The sequence below is a fragment of the Penaeus chinensis genome, chromosome 27 (genome assembly GCF_019202785.1).
Source record: "Penaeus chinensis breed Huanghai No. 1 chromosome 27, ASM1920278v2, whole genome shotgun sequence".
Classification (NCBI taxonomy): Eukaryota; Metazoa; Arthropoda; class Malacostraca; order Decapoda; family Penaeidae; genus Penaeus; species Penaeus chinensis.
This window is the reverse complement of record NC_061845.1, coordinates 6,878,338-6,890,837: the sequence shown is the minus strand read 5'-3', so window position 1 is coordinate 6,890,837 and position 12,500 is coordinate 6,878,338. Positions and strand designations below refer to the sequence as shown.

At 38.7% G+C, this 12,500-nt stretch overlaps 2 protein-coding genes across 2 annotated transcripts in view; both read right to left on the bottom strand.

The window, feature by feature from the left end:
- LOC125039284 overlaps positions 1–1,324 on the bottom strand; it is a 14,396-nt gene extending 13,072 nt beyond the window's left edge. The window contains exons 1-2 of the mRNA XM_047633120.1: positions 1,222–1,324; positions 310–328 (exon numbers count right to left, since the gene is read on the bottom strand). Of these exons, the coding sequence (XP_047489076.1) occupies positions 310–328; positions 1,222–1,324 (122 nt within the window). The remainder of the gene's footprint in view (positions 1–309; positions 329–1,221) is intronic.
- Positions 1,325–4,647: 3,323 nt separating this feature from the next.
- Positions 4,648–12,140, bottom strand: LOC125039434 (voltage-dependent anion-selective channel-like). The gene is made up of 3 exons (XM_047633355.1): positions 12,018–12,140; positions 6,250–6,455; positions 4,648–5,632 (listed from the first exon to the last, which is right to left on the bottom strand). The coding sequence occupies exons 2-3, from the start codon at positions 6,446–6,448 to the stop codon at positions 4,983–4,985; spliced, it is 849 nt and encodes a 282-aa protein (XP_047489311.1). The 5' UTR covers positions 6,449–6,455; positions 12,018–12,140; the 3' UTR covers positions 4,648–4,982.
- Between the last annotated feature and the right edge of the window lie 360 nt (positions 12,141–12,500).

The following is a 12,500-nucleotide window of genomic DNA, read 5'->3' as shown; positions in this document are numbered from 1 at the left end:
CACGTAGTGTAATACTTGATTGCAGACAGCTATTGGTATGGATTCGTGGCCTAATGTCTTTAAGAATACTATTGTACGACCTCTTTGACGATTTTCTGGAAAAAAGTCTATCTTATTTTGACGAATAGCTTTTATCACTTTTGTTACTGTGCAAATGATGTTGGGAACTATTCAATAAAAACAGATATCAAAATAAACAATTTTATGATAATAATGCGAGTACTCCAGTGTAAATACAAAAAAAATAATGCTGGGGGATGTCAACAGGCAGACAGGTCCCCTAGCTAATGCGTTAAGAAGAGGCCTTACAATGTGAAGTACACTGTATCTGCGTATGATTCGTGAAACGATGAAGTCTCATGAACATTTTGTTTAGAAACACGAAAATTCGATGCGTGTATTTCAATCACGCATCTCAGTTTTCAATGATGACGCAGGATATTTCGAGTGGGAGGATCTGAAACATGTTATTTCGAGTGGGAGGATCTGAAACATGTTGGGAAATGAGATGGGTATGTTATGTACCAACCAGTTTGTGGTCCTATGAGCAGATATTATTTTTGTTTTACTATTTTGGCAAAGGGCTGAACGGGTAGAATTCTGAAAACATAAAACTTGAAGAGAAACTGTCACTCGTAACTACTTTTAAGAAACCCATTAATGTCAGCTAACTAAAATTCTAGAAATATTTCTGCCCCCGTTGAATGTTATTGTCAACTTCAGTTTCTCCATATTTAAATAGCAGGTTTGTTTGTCACTTCTAATGTTTGATCTATCAAGCATTATATAAGTCCACGTAAGTGATTGCCGCTTTTCACTTTAGTTTTAATGTCGAAATAGGCACTTATATTAAAACCAGAAATAAACTTGTTTAATCACGAAGCCCCCCCCCCCCCCCCCCCGCCCCGCCGTCCTAACTTGAAGAATATCTCCATCATCGTCGTCAAGAACAGATAGTTCAGAATTGTACAGCTGTGACCAATGACCTTATACGTATCTCGTGACCACGCGCAACGCAGCAATTCTTTTGCTAATGTCGCCAAGTGACGAGATCCTTTACGCTATTCCGGGTGTACTATAGTAGACAGATGATCCTTGACCATTGACCATGACTTTTTTTTTTTTTTTTTTGGTCAGCATTGCGTGGTGCAAGCAGTAAGTGCTTGAAATCTACATCCACCACCTGCTAGCTGTGGCTTCACGTATCCCTGTCCGAGTTACCTGTAGGTAATGGTGGTGAAGTTCCTTGCCCTGGGGAAGAACGTGCCGGCCGAGGACTCGAACTCTTGAACTCAGATTTTCGTCTAGTCTTCGAGTCCGACATTCTAACCACTCATACTCCATACCCTTATCACATTCTGGTTATTTGTGCATGCCCTCGACATGCCCATCCCTCCGCCTTCGTTGCATTCTAAAAAAAAAAATTAATCATCCACGTCTGCGCTTACTCTCTGGTTATCAGATTAAATAAAATTTCTTGTTAGTGTAGGTTTCATATTGAATTTGCCGATACTGAAGTATGCACTTACCAAATTATATTTTCTTTCTTTCTTTACTTACTAATTATAAACTTTCTGCCGCGTCAACATCTAAGGTCATCAGTGGCGTCTTCAAAATATAGGTATAGCGTGAGGCTTTGGGTTAAAGCCCGCAGGTAAGGAAGTGCTATAAGATATCAAAGGTCATGTGGTGCTATGGTAAGGTAGAGTAACGAAAAGAGTTAGGAAGGAGTTGAACAGTACTACAGGGTAGTATAGCAGTGATAACGTGGAGAGGAGCTGATGGGGTGGAATATAAGGTAAAGGTTGTTTGGAGGGGAAGGAGTTAAGGGAGTAGGGAGCATTATGATAAAGTATTGTGGCGAAAGCGGCAAAATTGTGTTTAACGATTAGGACAATTGGACATAACAAGGGGATGAAGAAAAGGAACAGTAAAGAAGAAAAGACCATGCAAAATTACATCATCGGTTGTCCTTATGATCATGATGTATGTAATTACAAAGTTATGAATCTCTCTCTTCATTCAGATAGTAGATGTCTTCTGCGTATAAAATATTTTTGATCATGTTTCTAATTAATGTACATTCCTTTAAATGTTTGAATACGTGTCTGTAATAGCAATTCATAAGTAGGTGTATAACCATACACATGCTATTTCATGCATTTCCATTTTTTCATACTTTTTGCTATTTGACTTGCCTTTCCGTGTAAAAGACAAAGTTGGAAAACATTTGCGACTTATGTTTGTAATGGCTAATGGTTAAAAGCAAAATAAATGTGCTAGACATCTAAGGTCATGTAGCACTATAGTAAATGGTAGTGAAGGGTGGTTGAGTTAGTGATTAGTTGTCAAAGTTGGGCAAAGGAATTGACGAGTAAATGGGTTAAGGTTGGGTAAGGTAATGTATAGGGGTTAGATCAAGTGAAGGATGTATATGCATTTGAGGAATGAAAACAGGTTGTCAAAGCAGAAAGTGTGAGTTGTGGTAGGGATCATGAAAAATCGGTCCCATTTGGCTGGGCTAAATAGATTATTTAAAATTTTTGTAGAGATGGGGGTAGTAGAAGGACGGGGGCATGTGGAAAAGGGAGTAGTGTTGAGGGAGGTAGTGTTATGGGGAGGTGGACAATAAGGTTGTAAGGTAGTAATAAGGGAGGATGGGGTGGTTGATGAAGAAGGTTGTGGGGGTATAGTTGTTGAAGTTGAGCATGTTTGGAGTAGAAATGTCTCCCGGGGTGTTGATTAGGGTGGATACTGTACTAGTCAGCATTGAGGAGGGGGTATTAGTTGTAGTGTTCAGAGCCGTGGTCAAAGGAGAGCCTGGGGTCAGGGAATCGGGCGAGTTTGAATTGGTGGAGCTATTTGATGAAGAGGCAAGCCTCATTGCCTCTAATAATGGTATGGTTAATGGTTATTCATTGTTGGCCATGATAAGCCTGGAGTATGTTGGGGAGAGAAACGGTCCACCCCTCAGGGTCGCTTGAGGGGTAAGGGCTAGACAACTAAAGCAGGGGAATACCGTGCCCATGGCTCCCTCAGGCCGTTCAGGACTGGCACAAAGTCAGCCTTTCATCCTTTCACCCCGGCTCTCACACCTTAGGAAGTGGATAGTAGAAGGGGTTGGTGAAAGGACAGAGTCCCAAGATTGGGGAGTTCCCCCAGCATTGAGTCCCAGTCTCCGCCTCCTAAGCCCCCCCACGACAACAACGGGCAAGGGATTGGGGGGGTCTTATGTTTGTAGATAACTTTCAGAATCCGATGGGTATTGTATTTACTTCTGGTAAAGGTAACTTTATTTCTCGTGACCATTTTTTTCGTCACTTTTGGTACATATACTTCTATTGTCAGTACCTGTAATTAGGCAAAGTTGTAAACAGGTTTTGACAGAAAACTTTCTCCTTAAGAACACATCATATCTTGACTAGAATGGCAGTCTACGTAACCTCACCATATGTTGTTTATTTTCTGCCGTGTCAACACCTAAGGTCATTTGCAGCGTATCCAAAATATAGTGATTGGGTAGGGCTTGGGGCGAACCCCCGGGTAAAAAGTTTTTTGCTTCACAAGGCGATGTTGTGGATTTCCAGAATGGTCAATGATCAAAAATAAATGTGCCAGACATCAGAGGTCATACAGCATTATAACAGTTTTGAAGAGAAGAGGGTAAAAATGAGTTAACGATTAAGGCAAGTAGATCCTTACATGGGCCCCCACGGCAATGATGAACATAGCAATGTGGCCCAAGTTTCAGAACATTTACTAGCTAATCTTTCAAAATCCAATATAGTTTCTAAATACTAATTACACCTGAAACGCAAAAACATGACTATCACTAAGACTTGTATGCCTGCTTTACCATAGTCGCTCTCCTCATTTAACTTTTGCTGATTACTTGACTAATTACTCTGGCTAATAAAAGTTCTTCTTTAGGATATATGCCTTTATACAATTCCAATGGGTTGTCTTTTTACAGAGAGATTCTCATGACTAATAAATGTACTAAACGCATGCATATCAAGGTCTGCACACTTAAGACTTCCGAATATGATTTTGTACACAATACTTGGGAGTTCAGCATTCAACAAAATGATATACATAATTTTATAGACAAGACATTATGAGCATAAACCGTCTACCTTGTACTTCTTTGAAAGGAAGTTTTCATCTAGTGAAATGCAACGGTCTGTGGACCAAACTAGCAACCTACCCGTAATTAAGTTAAACGTAGCTTTGGTTTTACTGCAGTCATTTTACTCAAGTTCTGCTTTTATAAAAACAAAAGGCAACAAAAATAAAAACATCTTTGTTGCTCTTGCTAATGAAACTAGAAATAATGAACAGCACGAGGAGGCAACAATTAGCAGTAACAGACATTTTCATCAACCAATGGCCAAAACCCTGAATTTTTCGCCAAGACACCAGTTGTCTTAACCTACAGAGAGCCAGCTCATCTGCACACACACACATTTCCGTAATGAAAAGAGTTTTGTCTTCGCTATATCAAGGGACAACTTCCAACAAGTTATTTTCATTTCCCTTGTTGTCATTTTTGTTCCCTATCTGTACCCTTTCCCTACATCTACAGTATCCATTTACATATGTTAAAATTATTGCCACATAAGGTGTTGGTGAAATCAAAATTCCTTATTCTGTTTTCATTTATTTTAAGGAGGAATTATTAAGACAAAATTAAGCTGCAAACCAAAATTTGCAACTTGCTGCAGTTGCCAACCATTGAGGATAAAAATCTTGGATAATGTACAGACGCTCATTATGTAATATACAACGCTCATTTACACTACTGGAATCTATGACTTGGCGTTTTGTGGACACTTCCCTGCGTCACTCAAGGTGGCTCCTTCCACCTTTGGCCACACAGTCTGTTCCTGCGGAGAGCCCAGTGTCCCATCGACTCCCATTTCCAGTGCAAGGTGTCACGTGGTGATGCCCAAAGACCTTGAATCAACAGCCGCCCCGCCACTTTAAGCCTCCAGTTCCACGGCCAGGCCAACCTTATGGCCTCCCTGGTTGAAGTTCTTTCCATCAATGAGTGTGGACAGGGTGAGGGTGATGCCATCACGGACCTTCTGCTGGTAGCCCAAGCCGACCTGTGAAGAGTTGTTCACCTTGGCTCGAAGAGCAGCATCCTTGTCTAGGGCATACTTGCAGCCAATAGCAAAGCGGGTGGTGTTGGAGCCAGCGGCCCATGACAGGTCCACAGCGCCCTCCAGCTCAGGGCTGATTTTGTGGAAGAGGGAGCCACCGAACTCAGCACCATCGTTGGCATATGTGTGGAGGATGAAGTCGGGGTTGGTGAAGCCAACAGCGAAGTTGTTCTTGGTGAGCTTCGACTTGGCTGTGTCGAAGGACATCTGGTAGCCAACCAGCCAGTTCTTGTAGCTGGCAACTGCAGCACCATTGACGACGGGGCCACCCAGGTCCAGGGTGGAGTCCAGGTTGACGGAGAGGGCATCAGTCTTGTAAGTGGACTTGAGCACTCCAGACTTCTTGCCAGTCTGGGGGGCAAAGGTGGTGTTCAGGACCAGCTTGAGGCCCTTGGCAACCTTATCTTCAATGGCAACCTCAGTGTTGAGGGTGTTGTCTGTGTTCCACTTCTCAGTGAAGGTCAGGCCTGCAAAAGTAGTAAAACATTTATCAATTTCTTAAATGAATTTCCATTTACAATCCTGCCTTCACCTATATTATTAACCCCTTGGTGACGGGTGAAGAAAACCAAAAAAAAACAAAAAACTATGCTCTGGCGATCAATGGCAACGCGCCGATTTTGAGCGTGGGAGTTTGGTACATCAAGCCAAATCACCGCCTCGTAGCACTTTGTTGCGCCGCTGCGGCAAACAGCCGCACGCCACATTTTGAGCGGTTTATGACATCTAGAGACGTGCCACATTTTGAGCGGTTTATGACATCTAGAGATGTGACCCATCGTGAAGGAGTTAAAAGTAACTAGCACAATATTTTTAATAATACATCAATTCTATTCCAAAAAAGTGAGCTTTGACAATCTTAATGCTTTTTTAATTGTATTCAGTATATTTACAATCCTTTTTTCAATAAATAAGCAAATTTGCAGTGTCTTAGCCAAAACCCAATAAATTTATTTTATAGGCAACAATATCTAGTTAACTGGATTTAAAAAAATCTACAATAAACAAGTCATATAGAGAAGAGAATTTAAATATCACAAATCAGCTATACAGCTTTCCAACAAGAGAGTTCTTCATCACTCACCATGCTCCTTCACCTTGTACTTGGTCTCAAGGTTTCCAGCGACCTTGCCCGACTCCAGGGCATTTGTGCCACCAGCGTTGATCTCGACACCAGTGTTGGTTTTGCTCTTGCACTCCAACTTGAGCACGCCAAAGTGGTATCCCTTGCCGAACACATCCTTGGCGGACTTGCCGAGATCACCATACACTGGGGGAGCCATTGCTTATCTGAAATAAGTAGTACTTTATTACTCTACTTCTTGTAAGCCTCCGGAAAAAAAAAAAAAACTTTCACCATGTTACTACATTATAAATAGGTACACAGCTCTAGACTTCCAACACATTCAAACAATAAAAAGTTCAGCCAAATTAACATGGCAGTATAATAAGAAATCCCATCATTGACCTATCATGCACTAGCCTTCATAACAATGGTTTAAAACAATTTTGAACATTCAGACATGTTGCAGTGATTGGTTACATTCTTTATGCTAAAGATAATTATTAGGATTTTATGATTTTGCCTTTATATAAAACTTGTGTAATGAATTCTCCTCCTCAAACAGGTTTTACAAGTATTAGCAACTCATGCTGTATTTCATTTTATTGTTTGGGTTTAGCACTGAAACAAAATCAGTGGATAAAGGTAAGCAACCTAACTTATGATATATCAAGAACAAATTGTCTACAATTCCTTAATTGACCACTGTGTTAATATCTATCTGTGACACTAGTTAGCATGTTGATCCTTTACCATGGTTACATTTACACTGAAACAGCTAAACATTATAATAACCTTGCTTAACCCACCAAAATATCTTGCTACCAAACTAGATAGATCTGCATATCTACATTAATTAGAATAATCACATTCTGTGCAGTTACTATCATAGATTGTATACAAGCTCAGACTTAAATGGGTGAAGTAAAATTCAGCCATCTTTATCTTTTTTTTTTTTTTTTTTTTTTTTTTATAGCTTTCTCAAAACTACTGAAAACTTTGGAGGTAATATTTAATGGCTCATAGATTCTCTAGATACCATTGACTTCAAAATGGGTAGTAAAGTCTTGGCTATGTAAAATAATTGTTGTATACTGGTCCTGACAGAGATAAACAATATAGATTTCAGAAGTATGGACTAAGTACATCTTTATCAACTTTATCAATATGAATCATATCTTCTAAATGCAATCCAATTAAATCCATTTTCATAAAGATTTTCTCATGAATTAATAGGCTTTAAGGTCAATAACCTTTAAACTTCACACTGACCTTTATGACTTGCATACTAGTGCACTTTTAAAGTAGTCTTGTTAACTTCATTACAAATCGAAAACTTTCCCCATTACTTTCTATATAAGCATCTGAGTAAGTCACTCACTTTAGGCTAATTCAATATTTGCCTAAATTTGATCTCTTTGGTAAAAAGAAGCACTCCTCTGGAAAAGCACATTTCAACCCTTGAATGGAGTAGACCATTGAAACACAGCTGTATTATTAGATTGCCTGATTAGCTATGCGACGGTGAAACAAAATTCTGTCCAGCAATATTAACAAAGGATTTATGTATATACACAAAATTTTCTGGTGTACGAAAGTTTCACCCTGATCTACACCTTAAAAAAAATTAGTGTATGTATGTATGTATATATATACACACTAAATTTATTTTACTGAAATTTGTTTTTATGATAAAACACCACCATTTATACACAGGGATACAGCTTCAGCATCAAGTAATAAGTAGATAATCCTTTTATACTGTCATTCTATTTTTTCCTCCTGATACACTTACTTGCAACTAGAACTAACATAACTGCACAAAACTAAGTGCAAGAGATTTTTTGCCATTCAGTTCTGCCTTTCATTAATTCAAATAAAACTGCATCATTGAGAAATGAACTAGGAAAATTTCTAACACATTTCCAAACCTAGGCTAAGCAGTAAGCAAGTGTATTTCTACAAGTGATTATCCTTCATTATACAATTACAGAGGTAGCCAAGATAACTTAAGAATTTCAATAATTTGAATCGCCTAATCATTTGCAGTTTCCTCTTGTAACCTTGACAGACAAGGGACAAAAAGGGAACTATAATAAAGCAAAATAACATCTAAAATGTAAAGACAGACAGGTCTTCTTACTAACACAATCTAGAAAATTATATGTACAGTGTAAGCCTTCAGCACTCCATAAACTGCACTGCTATTGCCCATTTATATATATATATATATATATATATATATATATATATATATATATATATATATATATAAAAATACCAAATGCCAAGTTAACCATGATTATAATTCATAAGACCAAATGAACCCTCCAAATTTTACCTTTAAAAATGCCCCATACATTATGTAAGCCTGATTTAAAAGCTATACTAATATGTTACTGTTAGCCTGTACAATCTATGGAGCTAAACCTTGACAATTACCCTGCAAGGACTGTTTTCATGACCTCATCACCTTATGCACTCCATCGAAAGCCAACAATCCTCAGCCACATATTTACCAAAGATTAACCTTTAAAGTGTGACCTTCCTGACTACTTGTCAAACAAGGAACATGTCTGGGTTCTGTATTGCCAGAATATGCATGAAGTTATTGACTTTTATACAAGAACCATAGGCGTAAAGGTCTTGCAGGGTTGCTGGAGTTTATTGTAATTATACAGGCTAGTTTTACCACAATCTTTGGTTAATCTTTAAATGAAAAACAGATTATCATTTTAAAGGAAAATAAAAATATCTAGAAAAAAATCAATCTACCTTTTTAGCAATTTATAAAAAAAAAATAAAGAATCCAAGCTTTGTCAGACTATAAATGGAGATCTGCTGTTTTCTGTTGAAGCAGGAAGAGCAAAAGCAATTGCAATGCTTGACAAAATGCCTCCTAATAATCATACAAGTAGAAAGCCTTGTATAAAATTAAGTTTCCAGAGGTTATATAGCGCAATACAAGAAATCAATGCACATGCAAATTCAAAGGCATTTTTTCTTCAGCAAGAGAAGTTATAAATCAAAATGAAGATATTAAATGAACAATTACAGTGCCCTATTGCATGTGCCAGGATGTTTCTTGAACAGGTTTCTTATTAAAGAAAACTACACGAGGTTTACAAATCAGCCTATTAGATGCCAGGATGACAAAAATACTTTCCCTGTCGATTATGATTTTGGTTTATTAATTTGCTAACACAGATGAATGACCACAAATGCTTAGTCACCAATTAGTCAATTACCATTCCTACCTCTCTTTTACCAGTTTACCCTTCTTGTTTTATGGAAAGATCTTCTATTTTAATGGCTATTAGTTCTGTTAACAATACTATCGTTGTTAGAGACACTGATTATTATAATGTCAATAGTAATATCAATATTACCATCAATAGAAAAATGTCTTTCCAAAAACTCAAAGGAAAGGGGAAATCAGGCAAAGTCACATTGGCCTACACAATGGCTCCTTGATGACTAAGCACTTGTAGATCAATCAATATGCAAACAAAGATCACATACAAAACTAATGTAATTGGTGAAAGTATATGTTAACCCACACTATACTTTGAGAAAATTGGTTAATCTTTACAGTATAGACCCTCTAAGCTAGGGCAAATATACAAGGATATTCTTGTAGACGACTAAAAGTTGCAGTCAGTAAAAGAAAATCTACAGACACTAATCCGTAACCCCACAAATAAAAGAAAAAAAGATCAAAGAAAGTCCCGCCCACAGCCCAAGTCCACTTGATGATCCTGCGTTTCAGCTCTATCTTGCCATGCATAATGAGGTGAAAATGTTTCTCAGCCCAACCCTCCCCTTGGAAGTTCCCAAAGTCAAGGCAACTTAGATTGTTAGAGAAATTTGATGATGTCGAGTTGGAGAGACTGGCGAGTACACCGTACAATAAAGAATTACCAGTAAATAATAAATTCTCATTCTATATCCTGCAATGCAGGTGAACAAAATTACTGCATTCACAAAGCACCTACAGTAAGTATACAAATATCTTGCCAAGACCAAATTTTATGTCCTTCACATGGTTTGGAGGAAGAGAAAATTTAAAGTATATATACCATTTAAGGAAATATAACAATCAGTTGGGGGTCCAAAGCCAGCCACAGTTTGAAAAGCTTTTGGTTTATACAGCAATCTCTGTAGGCATTTGTGCGTTTATGACAAGTCTATTTGTTTGCTCATTAGAGTTGGGACTTGTCTGATGAATGCAATTCTGCAATTTTGTTGTAAACTTATCTAATTGTTACAGCAAGATTTGCAAGGTAAATTACTGCTCTGATGCTGGCCATCCCTGCATTTCAGCAGCTTTGACAAGGGCCACCAAGCCTCTACAATGTAGATTTCAAGTACATATGAGCAATGCTTGTTTACAAATGCCTGCAGACACTATCAAAATTGGATTAAGAAATTCTTGAACCTAAGAATGCGTCTCTGCCTGAGGGCAAGTCTCAGTCAATGTGGTCTCTACCTTCAGTGTTCCAGTAAAGGCTAAAACTAGCACCATCACATACATTGAATACAGTAGACCCTAAAATTGTTCCTTATTTAACAGCAAATCACTAGAGCATTCTACAAGCATTAGCATAGTAGTACGTGTGATCCATGGTCCTCCCACCTAAAATGCCAAAAAACAGTCCACCGCCAGCACTTGAACTACTACAAATATCTGGCAAGTTTTCTATAGCCAATAGGACTGTTTTAAGTGTTCTTAAAAAGACTTATGTTCACTTGAAACGTCCCGAGATGGAAGACCTGTCAGGTTAGATGCAAGACTGATGACTTTTCATCAATGAAAATTTCAAGTGGAATTGGACTGAATAATACATGTACAAAACCAAGTGAAATCCTGTTTTCAAAGACTATGCAAGTTGGTTAGTAACAATTACTACAAACGCGAAGTGCTACCAACTTCAGGGTAATGGTAAGCTACTCAGACCTAGTGCTGGAATTATTATTCTGCAACATGTACAGTTGTGTAACAGTGACCAAGGTTATGTTGTAATGAGCTATTTGTGCCTTTTAAGGCTGTCAGCAGACATTAAGAATTCATACCATGATACCTTAGCTTAGGGCAAATTGCTACACTTGCCTACTTTATTCATTCTGAAGTTCTAAAAATCTGAATGATTATGCAATATACCAGTCTTAGCATGCCATTCAATTAACTTATGGACATCATACACCACACTTTTTTCACGCTTATCCTATTAACAGATTAATAAAATAAAAACGTCTGAATCAAACACTTGACACTATCACTATCGCAACGTCACAATTACGGGCGCCGCCAATTGCATATCAAAAGGCTTCCGAACCTTACCGTACATTAACTCTGAATGTATTATGAATGGTTAAGGGTTTCAGTTATATTTTCTGTCAACCACCTGTGTTCGTGAGCCAGGACCAGACACTGACAACGCTGCTTACGTAACATTCGTCGCTTACTTAAAAACAAACTATAAAGGGTTAACTGAACCTAACAAGCGATAACCTCCTACCACCTGTCTCCCAATACCGATTATAAGAGGCCAGGAAATACCCAAGACGGCAAATTCGAGTCCAGCAAGGGCAGCCGGCTTTGCGTGCGTCGTCTGCTAGCTGAGCCCTACCCCGTCCGTGCAACATTGGCGTCTCTCATTTTCTCGGATAAAACCCTACTCTCGCACCCAAAACGCCTTGCTAATACCACCGAGGAGGTTCCAAGACACTAACGGACGACACACTATTCGGAAATAACCGATTTAAAAGGTTCAACTCGAGATATTTACCTGTTACCGTTCGTGGTGTTCACACAACTGCGTCGATCAGCTGGGAGAGAGAGAGCACCCTTGCTCATTGCGGAATCGACATCACGGAGGAAAGCGTGTCTTCTTCTAAAAACCCAATGTATAAAGTACAAATCCCATACCACTTGGCACGATCTTATCATTTTAAAAATTACATTTTACGGAATTTTTGATAATACAATATATTTATTTTTAAACGAGTACCGAGTTAAAAAATCTCCACGTTTAGTTACTTTATGATCTCGCCGACGGAGGGGGCCACAGGAGCTTCGACACGGACTCCCACTACACACTCTCGCTCGCTGAGACACTTCCAATTCCGCGCCGGATTCAAATGTTCTCAGTCCCTTCGCTCGGGATTCATGAGCTTTCCCTGCATTTCCCCAACATCAGCTACCTAATACGAAGGATTAGAGGAATATGATTATTTCTCGGAAGTCTACATAAGAGATGAAATTGACTCCG